The sequence below is a fragment of the Schistocerca cancellata genome, chromosome 3 (genome assembly GCF_023864275.1).
Source record: "Schistocerca cancellata isolate TAMUIC-IGC-003103 chromosome 3, iqSchCanc2.1, whole genome shotgun sequence".
NCBI classification, from domain to species: Eukaryota; Metazoa; Arthropoda; class Insecta; order Orthoptera; family Acrididae; genus Schistocerca; species Schistocerca cancellata.
Genome location: NC_064628.1, coordinates 135672202 through 135690970, shown reverse-complemented (window position 1 = coordinate 135690970; position 18769 = coordinate 135672202). Strand labels below are relative to the sequence as shown.

General features: G+C 40.7%; 1 protein-coding gene across 2 annotated transcripts in view; it reads left to right on the top strand.

Moving 5' to 3' along the window:
- The window catches only part of LOC126174757 (AP-2 complex subunit mu), a 53301-nt gene that overhangs the window by 6950 nt on the left and 27582 nt on the right, over positions 1-18769 (top strand). For both annotated transcript variants that reach the window (XM_049921085.1, XM_049921086.1), the window contains exons 3-4: positions 17091-17253; positions 17581-17799. In XM_049921085.1, the coding sequence (XP_049777042.1) occupies positions 17091-17253; positions 17581-17799 (382 nt within the window). The remainder of the gene's footprint in view (positions 1-17090; positions 17254-17580; positions 17800-18769) is intronic.

Here is an 18769-nt window from a genome sequence, read left to right as displayed (position 1 = left end):
ATGATTCCATTAAAGGCACTTTGGTAAAAAGTGAGACCACATCAAAGCTGACTAATAAATCCGAGCTGCTAAGCTTAACTTCCTTCAAGCGACTGACAAAATCCTCGGAATTACGTATATGGTGGCAACACTTACCCACATACGGCTTTAGTAACGAGGCCAGATATTTTGCTGTAGAATAGGTCGCAGCACCAATATTACTCACTATTAATCGTAGTGGGGCACCATCCTTGTGTATCTTCGGAAGACCGTAGAGTCTTGGTGGTACTGCATTGTGTGGTCTCAATCTCTTGATAACTTCTTCAGGTAGAGAACAGTCGTTCAAAAGGGTAGTAGTTTTCCTTGATATTCGGCTTGTTGGGTCCTTTTCAATTCTACGGTACGTAGAATCATTTAGCTGACAATATATCTTCTCGTTGTAGGCTTCTCTTGTCAGAAGAACTGTGGCGTTACCCTTATCCGCAGGCAGTACGACTGTGCTAGTATCTTCTCTCAGGCTGCGGAGAGCAGCTCTTTCAGCTGGCGAGATGTTACTCCGTTGTGGCGCACATTTCAACAACGTTCGGCAAGATTCACGTCGAATTTCGTCTGCAGAATCCACAGGGAGACGTCTAATAGCTTCCTCAATGGAACTGATGAAATCCGTTAAAGGCAGTGAGGCAGGTGTAGGAGCGAAGTTTAAACCTTTCGCAAGCACTGACATCGTCGCATCGTCAAAAGATTTCTCCGTGAGGTTCACCACGGATCGTCCAGAGATAGCTTCTTGCGGTTTTCGTGTTACGAGTTGGCTAAACTTCGCACTTTGTCTGTTCGTACTGTCCCTGTGAGCCCAGTCTGCCTTGGATTCGTTCTCTTACTAAAGCCAGACTCGCCTTGCGTTTTAAGAAGAGAACGAATCCGTTTTACGCGACGTGGGTTAGATGCTGTCGCCAGGAATTTATATTATTTACATCTGAAGATTTCAGCAAGATGTTCTTCCCTTAGTTGGGACTGGATTGACGGCGTATCCTGGGCCAAGGCAGACTGGGCTCACAGGGACAGTACGAACAGACAAAGTGCGAAGTTTAGCCAACTCGTAACACGAAAACCGCAAGAAGCTATCTCTGGACGATCCGTGGTGAACCTCACGGTGAAATCTTTTGACGATGCGACGATGTCAGTGCTTGCGAAAGGTTTAAACTTCGCTCCTACACCTGCCTCACTGCCTTTAACGGATTTCATCAGTTCCATTGAGGAAGCTATTAGACGTCTCCCTGTGGATTCTGCAGACGAAATTCGACGTGAATCTTGCCGAACGTTGTTGAAATGTGCGCCACAACGGAGTAACATCTCGCCAGCTGAAAGAGCTGCTCTCCGCAGCCTGAGAGAAGATACTAGCACAGTCGTACTGCCTGCGGATAAGGGTAACGCCACAGTTCTTCTGACAAGAGAAGCCTACAACGAGAAGATATATTGTCAGCTAAATGATTCTACGTACCGTAGAATTGAAAAGGACCCAACAAGCCGAATATCAAGGAAAACTACTACCCTTTTGAACGACTGTTCTCTACCTGAAGAAGTTATCAAGAGATTGAGACCACACAATGCAGTACCACCAAGACTCTACGGTCTTCCGAAGATACACAAGGATGGTGCCCCACTACGATTAATAGTGAGTAATATTGGTGCTGCGACCTATTCTACAGCAAAATATCTGGCCTCGTTACTAAAGCCGTATGTGGGTAAGTGTTGCCACCATATACGTAATTCCGAGGATTTTGTCAGTCGCTTGAAGGAAGTTAAGCTTAGCAGCTCGGATTTATTAGTCAGCTTTGATGTGGTCTCACTTTTTACCAAAGTGCCTTTAATGGAATCATTACATCTTATAGGTAACTTATTCAGTGCAGAAATGACGGCCTTGTTTGAACATATACTCTCCTCAACGTACTTTTTATTCAATGACGAATTCTTTGAACAAACAGACGGCGTCGCCATGGGGAGCCCTTTGTCGCCTGTGGTAGCTAATCTCTTTATGGAGGACTTTGAGGAGAAAGCACTTGAGTCTGCTGTTTTAAAGCCTACGGTCTTCTGGCGGTACGTAGATGATACTTTTGCTGTATGGCCTCATGGCAGACAGGAACTGGAGAAATTCCTTCATCACTTAAACTCATTACATGAGAACATCAAATTTACGATGGAGATTGAAAAAGAGGGCACTTTACCATTTCTAGACGTGCTAGTACGCCGTAAAAATGATGGGTCATTAGGACATTCTGTGTACAGGAAAGCGACTCACACAGATCTGTATCTCCAGGCGTCAAGCTGCCATCACCCAGCACAAACAGCCGGTGTTCTCAGTACCTTAATACATCGAGCGCATATAATATCGGATGATGAAAACCTCCACGCAGAATTAGAACACTTGGAGAAGGTTTTCAAAGAGAATGGCTACACTTCTCGCCAAATAAGGAAGGCCATGCGCAACTATCATAACAAGAAGCAACGCACTGAGGACGCAGATGATGACTTTAAATCAACTGCGTTCCTTCCATACGCCGGGAATGTGTCGTCGAAAATAGGCCGATTACTGAAGAAAAATAAAATCAAGGTTATCTCTCGTCCACCAGCAAAGAACCGGGCCCTGGTTGGATCCGTTAAAGACGATTTACAACTGAAGAAGGCAGGCGTCTACAAAATTCCCTGTGAATGTGGCGCTGCATATATTGGCCAGACGACAAGAACTGTCCATGAACGATGTATAGAACATGAAAGATACACCCGTCTGCGGCAACCGTCAAAATCGGCAGTAGCAGAGCACTGTATTTCCTTGGGACATTCAATGGAATACAATGTAACAAAAATTTTATCCCCGGTTTCCGGTTTTTGGGATTCCGTAATCAAGGAATCAGTGGAAATACGTCTTGCCAATAATCTTATAAATCGTGACAACGGCTTTCAGCTGGATAAAAATTGGAATCCTGTTATTAAAATTATACAATCACAGCGGAATCGACAGTGTCATTCGATACTCAATGACTAGATGAACCTTTATTTCCACCACCGAGGGCAGCACGTACAACTCGGCTATGCTGCGCATGTCAACACCTGACGCATGCGCTGTAGGATGCCAGTACATTTCACATGCGCGAGATTCGGCATAAATACCGCGACTGCACCTGGGCTCTTCAGTAGTTGTGTACTCACCTGATGATGGCCGGACGTCTCTGGGCCGAAATATCGTGGCAGAATGTCGACGGAATCCGGCTGCATACCCGGAAATTATTAGAACAGGTGGAAGTGTTTCACATTCTTCTTAAAACAGCAATTCTGCGCAGAGTGCAGGGTAGCTTGTTCCAGATGTGGACAGCAGTAGCATAGTAGTAGTTTACGAATGTTTTTTTGTTATAAATCTAGGGTGCTAGATATGTGAACCCTAGGACAGTCTTTTAATCTCTGGTGCGAGCTACTGAGATGCTTGTGCACTGAGCAGCAGATGAGGTAAACATGGCATGCAATAGTCACAGTTGGTTCTAAGTGTTTAGTGTTCTCAGTACTCATGACATGTTGGATTACATCACAGCAGTGCGGGTTAGAACAACAATTGATTGCACAAGTTCATGTTTCAGATTATGTGGAAATACATTCCAAAACTGTTGGGTGCATAGCGGCAAGTGGAAGTCTTCCTGCTTGTGGCAAATTTTCTGCCCCATTGGGATGCTTGTACAAAGTTAGACCCAAGTTCTTCACTGTATTTTGGTAAGGTATTGGAATATGATCGAGAAGGATAAGAGGCAGTTGTTTGCAGAATTCAGAACTTATTGATTTTTGATGGGATACTAAAATTACTTGGGACTTTGCATTTAGTTTACATCCTAGGTTTTTCACTCCTCTCCCTCTCACCACTGAAAATGTATTGTTCATGTTGATGATGGTAGTATTAATTACTTCAGGTCTAGCACTTGGGTAAAGCTGGAGAATGTGGGCCTAACAATATTTGTAAGATAGAACAAATAAGATCAACAAAAGAGGAAAACAGTAGTGGGCGCAGGACTGGCTGCTGTGGTACCCCTGAAAGGACATGTTTCCAGGACAACTTTTTATTCCCACAGACAACATATTGCTGTCTGTTTTTCAAATGATTTTTAAATCATTTCAGTGTACTATCTAAAAAATTTAACTGTCACATTTTTCTGAGCAGTATGTCAAAGTTGATGGCATCAAATGCTTTGCTGAAGTCTAGTATTGTCAATTAGCTTGTGGTCGTCCATGGCATAATGCAGTGTTAATGCTATGGTGTTTATGTAAACCAGACTGGTATTTGTCCTAAATGTTGAACTTGGGTCAGTATTCATTAATTTAGCCATGAACAACAGTCTGGTGCTTTGGATACAGTGTAAGATGTTGACTGAATGGTAATCACAAGGTGATTAAGGGTTTTTGTTCTTAGGGATAGGTTAGAGTACACTTCTTTTCCATGTCTTCAGATATACTCCTTTAACAAGAGAGAAATTAAGTGTGTGTGAGTACAGGTAGTAAAGTATCTGTGTCATTCTTGATCACAGTTGTGCTGTTTATTTCCTATCACATTAGAAGGGATTCTCATTTTTGCTTTTCTTTTTGTGTATATTGTAATGCATGTTAGGTGGAAAGTGTCATAGTTATGTAGTCTGAGGTTTCTTGTGCACAGTGGTTCTTTGCAGCAAGATGGTTGACTGGTCGTGGGAAAAATTCAATCAGCTGAGACCAGAAAGACAGTTTCTAATTTTACCTTACTGGTATTCCAAGCTACAGATTGTTTCACATAATCACAGTTGTCATATCACCGTAGACAAATGTGTCCCTGATTTTTGGCACTGGGAACATATTGCTTTATGCTGTTTTGCAGCTTTATGTATGCTTCGTTATGTTCCACTTTTGGATTTGCCTTGAAATGTACAAGGTACTATCCAAAATTTTCGGGACTGGTGCTGCCATCTGTTGAAAACCTTACCTTTGGACTAATGTCACAATCACCCTCGAAGTAGTTCCCATCCACACATACACACTGGTCCCAGTGTTTCTGCCACTGGTCAGACTTTTCTGGAAGTCCTGTTCTTTGAGGGTGTTTACCACCAGTGATGCTTCTTGAATCCTCTCTAGTGTGTCAAACTGACGGCCTTTCAACTTGAGTTTGTTTTGGGAATAGCACGGAGTTGCAAGGTGCCAAATCTGGTGACTACAGTGGGTGGGGTACAACCACCATGTTGTTTTTTGACAAAAAGGTCCTGGTGAGCAAGGACGTGTGACAGGACGCATTGTCATGATGCAGCAGCCAGTTCCCTTGATGCTAAAGTTCGGGATGTCGTAGCTGCACGTTTTCACGGAGCGGTCACAAAACATCGCAGTAGTATGCAGGATTCACTGTTTGGTTGAGTGGGACGAATTCTTTGTGCATAATTCCCTTGGTATAGAAGAAAACGATGATTGTGCTCTTCACTTTGCTCTTCACCTGTCTCGCTTTTTTGGGTCTTAGATAGCCCAGGCCCTTCCACTGGGATGATTGTTGCTTTGTCTCTGGGTCATAACAGCAAATCCAGCCCTCATCACCAGTGATGACCTGCGGCTAGAAGGTTGGATCATCAGATGCAGTCTGACGAAGGTCCGTGCACACTTAAACATGCTGTGCCTTCTGATCGCCACACGGAAGTCACTGTGGACACACATGTCCTCCCAGCTGATTGTCACTCCGCACATCGATTCATCAGATATGCAGCTCTTGCCACCTAGCGGTGCAAGGATCGACTACTCCTACTTTCCAGTTGGCAACACCACCACTGAAAATTTTGGATTCCACTTCGTATGTGCGCAGTATTCTTGTTCATCATTGGACACAAGTCAGTTGTCATCTGAGGAGAAAGATTTTTTCCTTACATGGAATTGTACGTATAGGATCACGTTCGTCAGAGAGAGCTATGAGGTTATTAGTAAGCTCATGAATTTAGTCATCAGTTGTGGAGACCCTAATTATGAGGGGATCAAAAAGTTTCTAGCCAAACAAATAATGAATGATAGAAATTTCATAAGACCAATATATTTTTCAATATAATACCTGTGTACATTAATACACTTGTGGGCATACTCATATAACTTCTGCAAACCATTCAAATGAAAGGTCTTAGATTGCAAGTCCAACCAAGCATTCACAGCATCAGTCACTGCATCATCATCGTCAGTTCGTCATCCTTTGAGGTCTTTTTTTAGGTTTGGGAAAAGAAAAAAGTCTAGTGGAGCCAAATCTGGAGAATATGGCAGATGACATAACAATTCTTACTCGGTCATGCAGAGTTTCCAGTGTTGTGAGGGCTTCATGTGGCAGCACATTCTCCTGATGCGAAAGAAGTCTGCACGCCAATTGTCTGCACCTTTTCTTCTTTCTCTCTCCTCTCAAATGGCACAGGAGAGTGCAGTAGTATGATGCATTGATAGTTATGCCCTTTTGCAAGTAATCCACCATAATTACCCCGTCTGCATCCCTGAAGACCAATCCCATCACCTTAGCTGCTGATTTTTGCACCTGGAATTTTTTGGGGGTAGGTGAAGGATTTTTCCATTGTTGTGACTGTTGTTTTGTCTCAGGATCAAAGTGGTCAACCCACATTTCGTCCAGTGTAGCAAATCTGGCAAGAAAGCCATCATCTGCTTCAAATTGGCGGGTGATTTCTTCACAACACTGCACACACTCCTGTCCCTGATCTGCATTCAAATCTTTCGGGACCCACAAAGATGAAACTTTCTGCATTCCAAAATATACACAACAATGTCATGAGCACACCAGTGGTAGATTCCAAATGTGGTTTCAATGTGCTGCAACATTGTTAGATGATTCTGCAAAATCATATCATGAATTGGTCACTGTTTCATCAGTGGCAATGGTGATAGGCCTTCGCTCCTCGGCGCACCTTCCACACTCATTCTTCCACGTTTGAAGTCAGACACCCAGTTTTTCACTGTTGCACGTGACAGAGCACTGTCCTCAAGTGTATTCCATGTGTCCTCCTCAATTTCCTTGGACGTCATTCCTTTCAAATGAAGATATTCAATCACAGCATGGTTCTCGATTCTCTCAGTATTCGCAATTTTGCTTGCACTAAGGTATACGATGCATCCTAGTGGCCAAACTGAGGAAGCTGGAGCCGCGAAATTTGACTTTCATACTCACTAACATTGACTAGAAAAGTAGATGGTGGTGTTTGTGCGATACATTAACTGTAACTATCTCGGGCTAGAAACTTTTCAACTACCTCTTGTATTTGATGCCAGTGGGCTTCTGAGCATTCAGCAGTTAGTGTAACAATCAATATGTTTAATATTTCTACAAATTTTTTGATGTGATTTGAGCTTTGCAAGTTGTGAGGAGTAGAACAGGTATATTATGTCACATGTAGACCCCCTGGTGCCGAGAATTGACCTGTATCTTGACATTCTGCTTACCTATAGTTTTCTCACTAAGTTTTGAAGAGCCTTAAAGTCTAGTGTCTTTGACCTGAAATAATATATTGAGAACTATCAGGTAGGGGAGATTCAGAAGATGTGAACTGGACAAAAAATTTGTTTTAAAGATGGTTCATTCCAATATATTTGCACTGTATTAAAGTTGGTGGTCAGTTCTGATTGCACAAGTCACAGTCCACAGTGTACACGTGTTAATGGAAGTGCATATTCCATATTGTAATTCCATAAGGAAGGAAAATTACCATACTACTAAGCAACATCACAGATTTTGGAGGGTCTGAACATTTAATGTCAATTATTTCATAAGATAATTACTTTCAGGTAACTCTCGAAAAGTTGGCAGTGCCTGCTTTTGAATGAGTGGTAACAATACAGGGTGTTTCAAAGAGATTTTACTACTTTAAAAATTCATATAAATTTATTGATAGAATAAACAGAGCTAGGTTTAGTGTTATTTTGTAGGGAAACATACAAAAGTTTTATGTCTTAAACTAAAGATGTTGTGTGTGGCTTCTGTTGGTTATTCTGCACACATCCCATTGGTAGTCAATTTCTTCCCAAACTTACCAGTGGCAGCATAAATTCTTGCCCCAAGTTCAGGTAGAGAAGCCGACAGAGGTGGTACAAACTTGATAGCCTTGATGAATCCCCATAAAAAAAAAAGGGGTCTGGTCCGAGGAACGTGGGGGCCATGCAGTTGGTGCATCACGGCCAATCCATTGACCTGGAAAGTGGTAACTGAGAAAATCCTGGATGTCAGCCAGGTAGTGAGGTTGTGCACCATCTTGCATGAGGTAAACATTTTGTTCTTGGTCATCCAAATCGATCTATGGTATCAAAACTCAGGTCCAGTGAAGGCAGCCATCTTTAATGCAACTGCCGCTAGCTTTGTTACAGTGCAATTCGGCGCTAGCAAACTACACGAGACAAAACTTGATGTATTTTCCTACAATATTACAATCACCTCTCTTGGTACTTTCAATTAATTTATATGAATTTTCAAAGTTGTAAAGTCCTTTTTGAAATACTCTGTATTTTTGCTGTTATGATGTTTTTGTAACTTCAGGTATCTGTATTTTTTGATTACCAATGTTTCCTGTAAAGCTAATTGAATCATTATACTCATGGATATAAACAGCTGCTCTACAAATTTGAGAATTTGACTATAAACCAATTTTACTTATTCCTGTAGATGTGATACATCACATGAACACAGCACTAGAGAATGAAAAGGTAAAAAATTTTATCTGTTCTTGGGAGTAGAAAACATAGCAGGTGAATTCAATTCCAACTCTTTGTCTCAGTAGCTACTTTGTCTTTTTTTGTTGCCATTACATCTCTGAGTGTGACTGCACTGTGTTGTGTAGGGGTTGTAATGGGAGAATGCTCAGGTCTGTATTCATGTCTCCCATTATGACGTGTTCATATAGTAACCCCTCCACCCACCCCCTCCCCATGAACCATGGACCTTGCCGTTGGTGGGGAGGCTAGCGTGCCTCAACGATACAGATAGCCGTACCGTAGGTGCAACCACAACGGAGGGGTATCTGTTGAAAGGCCAGACAAACATGCGGTTCCTGAAGAGGGGCAGCAGCCTTTTCAGTAGTTGCAAGGGCAACAGACTGGATGTTTGACTGGTGTGGCCTTGCAACACTAACCGAAATGGCCTTGCTGTACTGGTACTGCGAACGGCTGAAAGCAAGGGGAAACTACAGCTGTAATTTTTCCCGAGGGCATGCAGCTTTACTGTATGATTAAATGATGATAGCGTCCTCTTGGGTAAAATATTCTGGAGGTAAAATAGTCCCCCATTAGGAACTCCGGGCAGGGTCTACTCTAGAGGACGTCTTTATCAGGAGAAAGAAAACGCTTTCTATGGATCAGAGCATGGAATGTCAGATCCCTTAATTGGGCAGGTAGGTTAGAAAATTTAAAAAAGGAAATGGATAGGTTAAAGTTAAATATAGTAGGAATTAGTGAAGTTCAGTGGCAGGAGGAATAAAGAGTTCTGGTCATGTGAATACAGGGTTATAAATACAAAATCAAATAGGGGTAATGCAGGAGTGGGTTTAATAATGAATAAAAAAATAGGTGTACGGTTAAGCTACTACAAACAGCATAATGAACGCATTATTGTGGCCAAGATCGACATGAAGCCCACGCCTACTACAGTAGTACAAGTTTATATGCCAACTAGCTCTGCAGATGACAAAGAAATTGATGAAATGTATGATGAGATAAAAGAAATTATTCAGGTAGTGAAGGGAGACGAAAATTTAAGTCATGGATGACTGGAATTTGTCAGTAGGGAAAGGGAGAGAAGGAAACATAGTAGGTGAATATGGATTGGGGCTAAGAAATGAAAGAGGAAGCCGCCTGGTAGAATTTTGCGCAGAGCATAACTTAATCATAGCTAATACTTGGTTTAAGAATCATCAAAGACGGTTGTATACATGGAAGAATCCTGGAGATACTACAAGGTATCACATTATACAATGGTAGGACAGAGATTTAGGAACCAGGTTTTAAATTTTAGGACATTTCCAGGGGCAGATGTGGAGTCTGACCACAATCTATTGGTTATGAACTGTAGATTAAAACTGAAGAAACTGTGAAAAGGTGGGAATTTAAGGACATGGGACCTGGATAAAGTGACAGAACCAAAGGTTGTACAGAGTTTCAGGGAGAGCTTAAGAGAACAATTGACAGGAATGGGGGAAAGAAATACAGTAGAAGACGAATGGGTAGCTCTGAGGGATGAAGTAGTGAAGGCAGCAGAGGATCAAGTAGGTAAAAAGACGAGGGCTAGTAGGAATCCTTGGGTAACAGACGAAATACTGAATTTAATTGATGAAAGGAGAAAATATAAAAATGCAGTAAATGAAGCAGGCAAAAAGGAATACAAACGTCTCAGAAATGAGATCGACAGGAAGTGGAAAATGGCTAAGCAGGCATGGCTAGAGAACAAATCTAAGGATGTAGAGGCTTATATCACTAGGGGTAAGATAGATACAGCCTACAGGAAAATTAGAGACCTTTGTAGGAAAGAGAGCAACTTGTATGAATATCAAGAGCTCAGATGGAAACCCAGTTCTAAGCAAAGAAGGGAAAGCAGAAAGGTGGAAGGAGTATATAGAGGGCCTATACAAGGGCGATGTACTTGAGGACAATGTTATGGAAATGGAAGAGGATGTAAACGAAGATGAAATGGGATATATGATATTGCGTGAAGAGTTTGACAGAGCACTGAAAGACCTGAGTCGAAACGAGGCCCACGGAGTAGACAACATTCCATTAGAACTACTGACAACCTTGGGAGAGCCAGTACTGGCAAAACTCCACCATCTGGTGAGCAAGATGTATGAGACAGACGAAATACCCTCAGACTTCAAGAAGAATATAATAATCCCAAAGGAAGCAGGTGTTGATAGATGTGAATATTACCGAACTATCAGTTTAATAAGTCACAGCTGCAAAATACTAACGTGAATTCCTTACAGACGAATGGAAAAACTGATAGAAGCCGACCTCGGGGAAGATCAGTTTGGATTCCGAAGAAATGTTGGAACACGTGAGGCAATACTGACCCTACGACTTATCTTAGAAGGAAGATTAAGGAAAGGCAAACCTACATTTCTAGCATTTTTAGACTTGGAGAAAGCTTTTGGCAATGCTGACTGGAATACTCTCTTTCAAATTCTGAAGGTGGCATGGATAAAATACAGAGAGTGAAAGGCTATTTACAATTTGTACAGAAAGCAGATGGCAGTTATAAGATTCGAGGGGAATGAAAGGGAAGCAGTGGTTGGGAAGGGAGTGAGACAGGGTTGTAGCCTCTCCCCGATGTTATTCAATCTGTATATTGAGTAAGCAATAAAGGAAACAAAAGAAAAGTTTGGAGTAGGTATTAAAATCCATGGAGAAGAAATAAAAACTTTTGAGGTTCGCCAATGACATTGTAATTCTGTCAGAGACAGCAAAGGACTTGGAAGAGCAGTTCAGCGGAATAGACAGTGTCTTGAAAGGAGGGTATAAGATTAACATCAACAAAAGCAAAACGAGGATAATGGAATGTAATCGAATTAAGTCGGGTGATGCTGAGGGAATTAGATTACCGTATTTACTCGAATCTAAGCCGCACTTGAATCTAAGCCGCACCTGAAAAATGAGACTCGAAATAAAGAGAAAAAAAAAATTCCCGAATCTAAGCCGCACCTGAAATTTGAGACTCGAAATTCAAGGGGAGAGAAAAGTTTTAGGCCGCACCTCCAAATCGAAACAAAGTTGGTCCATTGTAATATGAGACATGATTTAGGTCGAATGCATGACGATACAGCTACAGTAGTTTGCTTCGAGTCGTAAGCTTAGCAGTTAAGCTTTACCAGGTAGCCATTGCTATGCGTCAGGCACTCCATCCGTATTTATACGGGTACCCTTTCTTTTTCACGTGCTTCACCTGGTTTGAATCGATTGCTTATTTTGCTTTGATCTGATAAGTGCCGTTTTCTCTGTTATAGGTGTTTACGTCACTCTAAGCTGAAAATGCATTACTGTACTGTGTCATGCATTGTTTGTCGCATTCTGATAGTGAGTGTTTACAGCCTGTCGCCGCTCACGGCATGGCTTTCTTTTGTGCGCGCTTCCACCGCTTACAATTAAAAAAAAAAAGAGGGAGAGGAATCGTCTCATTAGCGAAACAATGGCAAGAGACTGCTATTTGTTGTTACTTACTCAGCTGCTTTCTTTGATAATGACCAACAAGAACCAAATAATAGGCTGCGTATGATAGAACATGTTCTGAACGAGAGTTAGGCGAAAATTTTTCTCCGTTTGAAAATCTTTGCAGCTGCTTCTTTAGTTCATCAAATTCTGCACAGAAATTAGTCATCTTAGATTTAAAAAATCTAGTCAGTTGCCGTGCTTCATTTCTGGCTGTATCACTATTAGGCATAAGAATAATACAAATATAAACGTGACGCGATACGTATGTTCTTCCGCACTTGCTGTTGTCTCACTCTAGTTTCGTAGTTTATTAGGCAGACAGGATTTAAGAGATAGCAGCAAACACGAAAGAATACATAGCAAAATGTTTATATTCGTATTATTCTCATGGTGAAGAGAATAATGCATGTGACTCACATTTCATCAGGTTCCTATTAGCAACCATCTCTTCTCACAGGTAGGAAAAAATTCAGAACGTAGAGTTGGCCATATTGACAAACATCCCTAACTGTCTTGCCAGTCGGATTTTCGTAGTACATTGAAATTCTGTTACATTCATAGATGAGCAATACGGAATTTGTATTTACTTCATTTGATAATGTATGAAAATGCAGTAGTGCAGAAAAAAAAGCTCGTCTTCCACCTTTTTTTTTTTAATTTATTTACTGACGCAGAGGTTTTGGTGCTAGTATTTATCTTTGTGCCTACAAAGCATGCCTGTGTAGCGCTACATGTATTCAACGGCAGAAGTTAGTTGTGGCGGCACCTATCAACATTTTTCAGAACTTCCGCTTGCTTTGCACTCGATTCTAAGCCACAGGCGGTTTTTTGGATTACAAAAACCGGAAAAAAAGTGCGGCTTAGATTCGAGTAAATACGGTAGGAAATGAGACACTTAAAGTAGTAAAGCAGTTTTGCTATTTGGGGAGAAAAATAACTGATGATGGTCGAAGTAGAGAGGACATAAAATGTAGCTGGCAATGGCAAGGAAAGCGTTTCTCAAGAAGAGAAATTTAACATAGAGTATAGATTTGTGTGTCAACAAGTCGTTTCTGAAAGTATTTGTATGGAGTGTAGCCATGTATGGAAGTGAAACGTGGACGATAAATAACTTCGACAAAAAGAGAATAGAAGCTTTCAAAATGTGGTGCTACAGAAGAATGCTGAAGATTAGATGGGTTGATCACATAACTAATGAGGAGGTATTGAATAGAATTGCGGAGAAGAGGAGCTTGTGGCACAACTTGACTAGAAGAAGGGATCGGTTGGTAGGACATGTTCTGAGACATTGAGGGATCACAAATTTAGTATTGGAGGGCAGCGTGGAGGGTAAAAATCGTAGAGGGAGACCAAGAGATGAATACACTAAACAGATTCAGAAGGATGTAGGTTGCAGTAGGTACTGGGTGAAGAAGCAGCTTGCACAGGATAGAGTAGCATGGAGAGCTGCATCAAACCAGCCTCAGGACTGAAGACAACAACAACAACAACAACAACATATTGTCACTGTAGATAATATAATTCTGGCTGAATGGAAGTCATTAAGCTGATTTTTGGAGGCTTATAGGCAACTCACATTAAGTGCTTAAAACACTGTATACTTACTTCATTGACCATAAATTATGCCTGTCTTACTTTGCCAGGGCTCAATGTTCTTAGAACTTTTGTGTGAGATCAAATAGTATGTGTGTCTTGCTTAGTCTCAGTCCTAAGAAACATACGAGGGTTGCCCAGTAAATAATGCCCCATATTTTTTTTCTCCAGAAGTATTTATTCCACAACAATCAAATTTATATATGTGAAAGACTGATGTTTTGTCTACTTGCTTTATTTTTCCACATAATCTCCTCCAAGTTCGACGGCCTTTTTCCAGCGAGACACAAGAGCGTGTATTCCCTGCCGGTAAAAATCTGTACTCTGCCTACGGAGCCAGGTTGTCACTTCGTGAATCACTTCTTCGTCATCGGCAAAACGTCTTCCACGAATGAAATTCTTCATTGGACCAAACAAGTGAAAGTCTGAAGGAGCCAAATCGGGGCTGTAGGGTGGATGGGGTAACACTATCCAACCCAGTTTCGCGATGTGTTCACAAGTCCTCAAACTTGTGTGAGGACGAGCGTTATCATGCTGAATCAAAACATCCTGTGGGTTAACATGACGCCCAAGGCGCCGGAAGCGCTGCTTAAGTTTGTCTAATGTTTTGACATAAGCCTCTGAATTTATGGTACTGCCTTTTGGCATCACATCAATGAGAATTACGCCCTCGCAATCCCAAAACACAGTCATCATGACTTTTCCGGCTGAAGGAACTGTTTTGAATTTTTTCTTCTGTGGAGAATAAGCATGACGCCATTCCATCGATTGTCTTTTTGTTTCGGGCTCAAAATGATGCACCCAAGTTTCATCACCTGTCACAATCCGTGACAAAAAGGCCTCCCCGTCAACGTGAAAGCGTCGCAACAAATCGAAAGAAATGTCTTTTCTTTGGGATTTGTGATTGACAGTAAGACACCGAGGAACCCATCTTGCACACACTTTTGAGTATCCAAGCTGATTGATAATCACATCCACACTTCCTTTGCTTACTGACAACTCCAGTGCCAATTGTCGAGTCGTAATGCGTCGATCCCGTCGAATGAGAACATCAGCCCGCTGCAACATGTCAGGCGTGACAGCCGTGGGAGGCCTTCCCGACCGCGGCAAATCTCGGAGGTCCGCAGCACCGCCCTCTGATGCTTTCACCCTCTGTGCCCAGCGACTAACAGTACTCCTATCGACTGCAGATGTTCCGTAGACTTTGCACAAGCGTTTATGAATATTGCCCACGGTTTCTTCCTCTGCTACGAGAAATTCAATCACTGCACGTTGTTTATGACGGATGTCACCTGCAGACGCCATTTTAGAACATTCCTACACCACCGCTCTCTGTCGGAGGAAATTGAAACTTTGCGTACACACGCGGGAAACTTGAAATAACTCGCACCTAAAGTGTCACATTTCTAATATTTTTTATTTCGGAGAAAAAAAATATGGGGCATTATTTACTGGGCAACCCTCGTATGTAGTGGGAGATACAGGTACTGGTGATATGTGTGGTTTTAGCAAAGTTTGACACAGGATTGCACAACAGTGTAGTTGGCGGAGGAAATACAGAGTTCTTTGTAATGTACTGACAAAGACTTCATGTTACAGTGGGCTATTAACAGCTAACACATGCTTCTGGGCAGCATGCAATAAGCTGTTAGACAAATCTGCCTCTACATGTGGCAAACGAGACTTACCCACACTCCTACGAAGTTGCATAGCTCAGGGATGGTTAGAATTTTGTACTCTTGAGGTGCTTCATGGTTACGGTCGCTGAAGAACAGATAGCAGATTTAAGAATGTTGTCCATTGTGAGGACGGTATGGTTGAGGTAATGGTGATTGTGAAACCATTAACTCTTAGTCTTCAAAGGTAAAATATAATTAGTATGTTGTACAGTTCAGAGGGGAAAGAAAAAAGTGAGGTACTTAGCAGGGCTAATGATGCCAGCAGAGAAAAGTAAATATAATAACTAAAAGACTAGCATGGGTAGTTCCAATTCAATTAGAAATTACTGTAATGAGACTGGTTGTAACTTTTCTGATTAGCAGTTAAGAGATAATTGAAAAGATGTGTAAGAAATGTAAACAAGGTAAAGAATACAGTGCTGCTGCTGCTGCTGCTACCACTACAAGGAAGTAAAGAACTCTAAGGCAAAAGGAAAAATGGAAATGTTGACGGTAACTAATGTTAAGTAATAACTACAGTTATTGCTATCTGTTTTTCAGCGACTGTAACTATGAAGCACCTCAAGAGTACAAAATTCTGAGACAGTAGGAAAAGAGGCCAATACAAAAATAATTACAATGTTAGTGCAATTGCAAAGTAATGTTATAGAGACTAGAGGATATTACACTAGTTTGCTTTCCATATTTTGGGACAAGGCAGTAGGGATCAAAACAAGAAAACAGTGTCCATTAAAGATGGGCACACCTCAAGAGCTATGAGTGCTTGTTCAGTAGAACAGATGTTTTCACAGTAGTGAAGATGTAGCAAAGTGGATAGCTCTTAAGGAACACACTTTAGAGGCCATGTTTACTGGGGCATTTTGCTTCTAGTATTGTTTATTTTCAAATGTATACCTTTATGCCATTAACTGATACAGCCTGCATTTTCTACAGCACTTTACCATATTTATTGATGTTTTAGAGATTTGTGTTTACCCTGTGGCAAAAAATCCATTATGTGGCCATTTTGTCTTCCTCTTTCGGTATAAATGTCAGTTTTCCTTCCCTAAAGCAAAAATTGATCATTGACATTCTTTATCACTTCTGTTCATTGTTACATTGTCAGAATGCTTCTTCATTGTGCACATTAATTCTTTAAACCTGTTAATTTCATTTACTTAATTATTTAGTATCCATGTAACCATGAGAGGGGAGGGGCTTTTGATGCATCTTTCTCTGGCTGATAAATCACCTCTCATGCCACTGTTACCTCCTTCCTGCAGGGGTTCTGGGGATTGTTTGATATTTAACATGATTATGTCCCATTAATCCATATTCAGTCATTCAGGGAATGATTTGCAGTAACTTGAAGTATTCAGACAACAATTAGGAAAAATCGTGAAGATTCAGAACATAACAGTCAGACAGGTGTGGACTGTGAACACTCCCCGTTCCCCCGCCACCAAATATCTCTCTCTCTCTCTCTCTCTCTCTCTCTCTCTCTCTCTCTCTCTCTCTCTCTCTCTCTCTCTCTCTCTCTCTTTCTTTCTCTCCCCCCTCTAGTGTATTCACTTGTGTAATATCTGTAGCAAGCCCATAAAGAAATTTCTGTTTAAATTTCCATTTTTATTTTTTTTATTTTGACAGCGAGCAAATATATGGCTTGCCGCAGTAACAAAGCAGAATGTGAATGCTGCCATGGTGTTCGAATTTCTGTTGAAGATAATAGATGTTATGCAGTCGTATTTTGGAAAGATTTCAGAAGAGAATATCAAGAACAACTTTGTGCTTATTTATGAATTACTTGATGGTGAGGACATAAGCAAGTTTTTATTTTTTCATACAGTTAACTCTTTGAAGACATGCAGATATTAAACACGCACAATCATTCGAATGCGTTTTATGATAGTTTCTCTTGGAATTTTATTTCTTTTGTGTAATTGTTCATTTGTATTGCTTTAATAATTACTGAACAATTAATTTTGTACGTACAAATATTTCTTATTGAGAGATTAGTTTTCTCATTATTAATGTCAATAGGCATATATTTATGGTTATATGTTGCAAAAGGCATATACGTGAAAAATCATTTGACAAAGGGAATTAATTGATAATTTTGCTACAAACTTTTTTGCAGAAATCTTGGACTTCGGTTATCCTCAGAATTCAGACACAGGTGTTCTGAAAACTTTCATAACACAACAGGGAATAAAATCTCAGACTAAGGAAGAACAAGCACAGATAACATCACAAGTTACTGGACAGATTGGATGGCGTCGAGAGGGTATAAAATACAGAAGGAACGAATTGTTCCTAGATGTCCTTGAATATGTTAATCTTCTGATGTCACCACAAGGTGTGTGTAAAATAGAGTACCTAATTGTGGAAAGACTAGTCATACTGAGAAGCTTAAAAAGAATTATACTTCAGTGGTTTGAACACAATCTGTTTCTCTTAGAGTTAAAAATGAGTGTCACACCAATTTTCACTTGTAAGTTAGTGGATGTTGAAGATTCATTTTGGAAGCCTTACACTGTTTTCATATATCACTCATTGAATTGAATGTAATCAGTGCATGGCTTTTTCTCCCTTGACACTTGAGATAGATTCTTCAAGGAAAAATATTTTTAGGGGAGGGAACAGAAAGCATTTTATCTTCCAAACTGACTGAAAGATATTACATAAATCTGATAGGTACTTCTTTCAAATTTTAGAATTGTTTCCTCTAGGTGATATTTACATATTAATCACATGTTGTACAGTAAATTGCTAAGGGGTTTCAGGTATTTTACTGAATCTTTCACATTTTGAGTGCTAAACTTACAAATACTCTACATTCCAGCTGCTACTTGATTTGGCAAGCCACACTTAGTTACCATTCATTAACAAATTGTGTGCATTGGGTTGAAACGAGGAAAAGTACTGTTCAGGGAACACCTATAATTTCTCTTAACTACTGAGTGAAGTGTGGGGCCCCAAGTTGGCTATTATAGAGAGCCAAAATCACATGCACGAGGAAAGTAATTAAATAAATGGAGAGTTGAACAGAATGGACATGGTGTTGAGAGGAGGATATAAGATGAACATAAACAAAAGCAAAATAATGGAATTTAGTAGAATGAAGTAAACTGATGCTGAGGGAATTAGATTAGGAAATGAAACAATTAAAGTAGTATCAGTTTTGCTATTTGAGCAGCAAAATAACTGATGATAGCGGATGTAGAGAGGATATAAAATGTAGACTGGCAGTGGCAAGAAAAGTTTCTGAAGAGAAAAATTTAACATAGAGTATAGATTTGAGTGTCAGGAAGTCTTCCGTGAAAGTA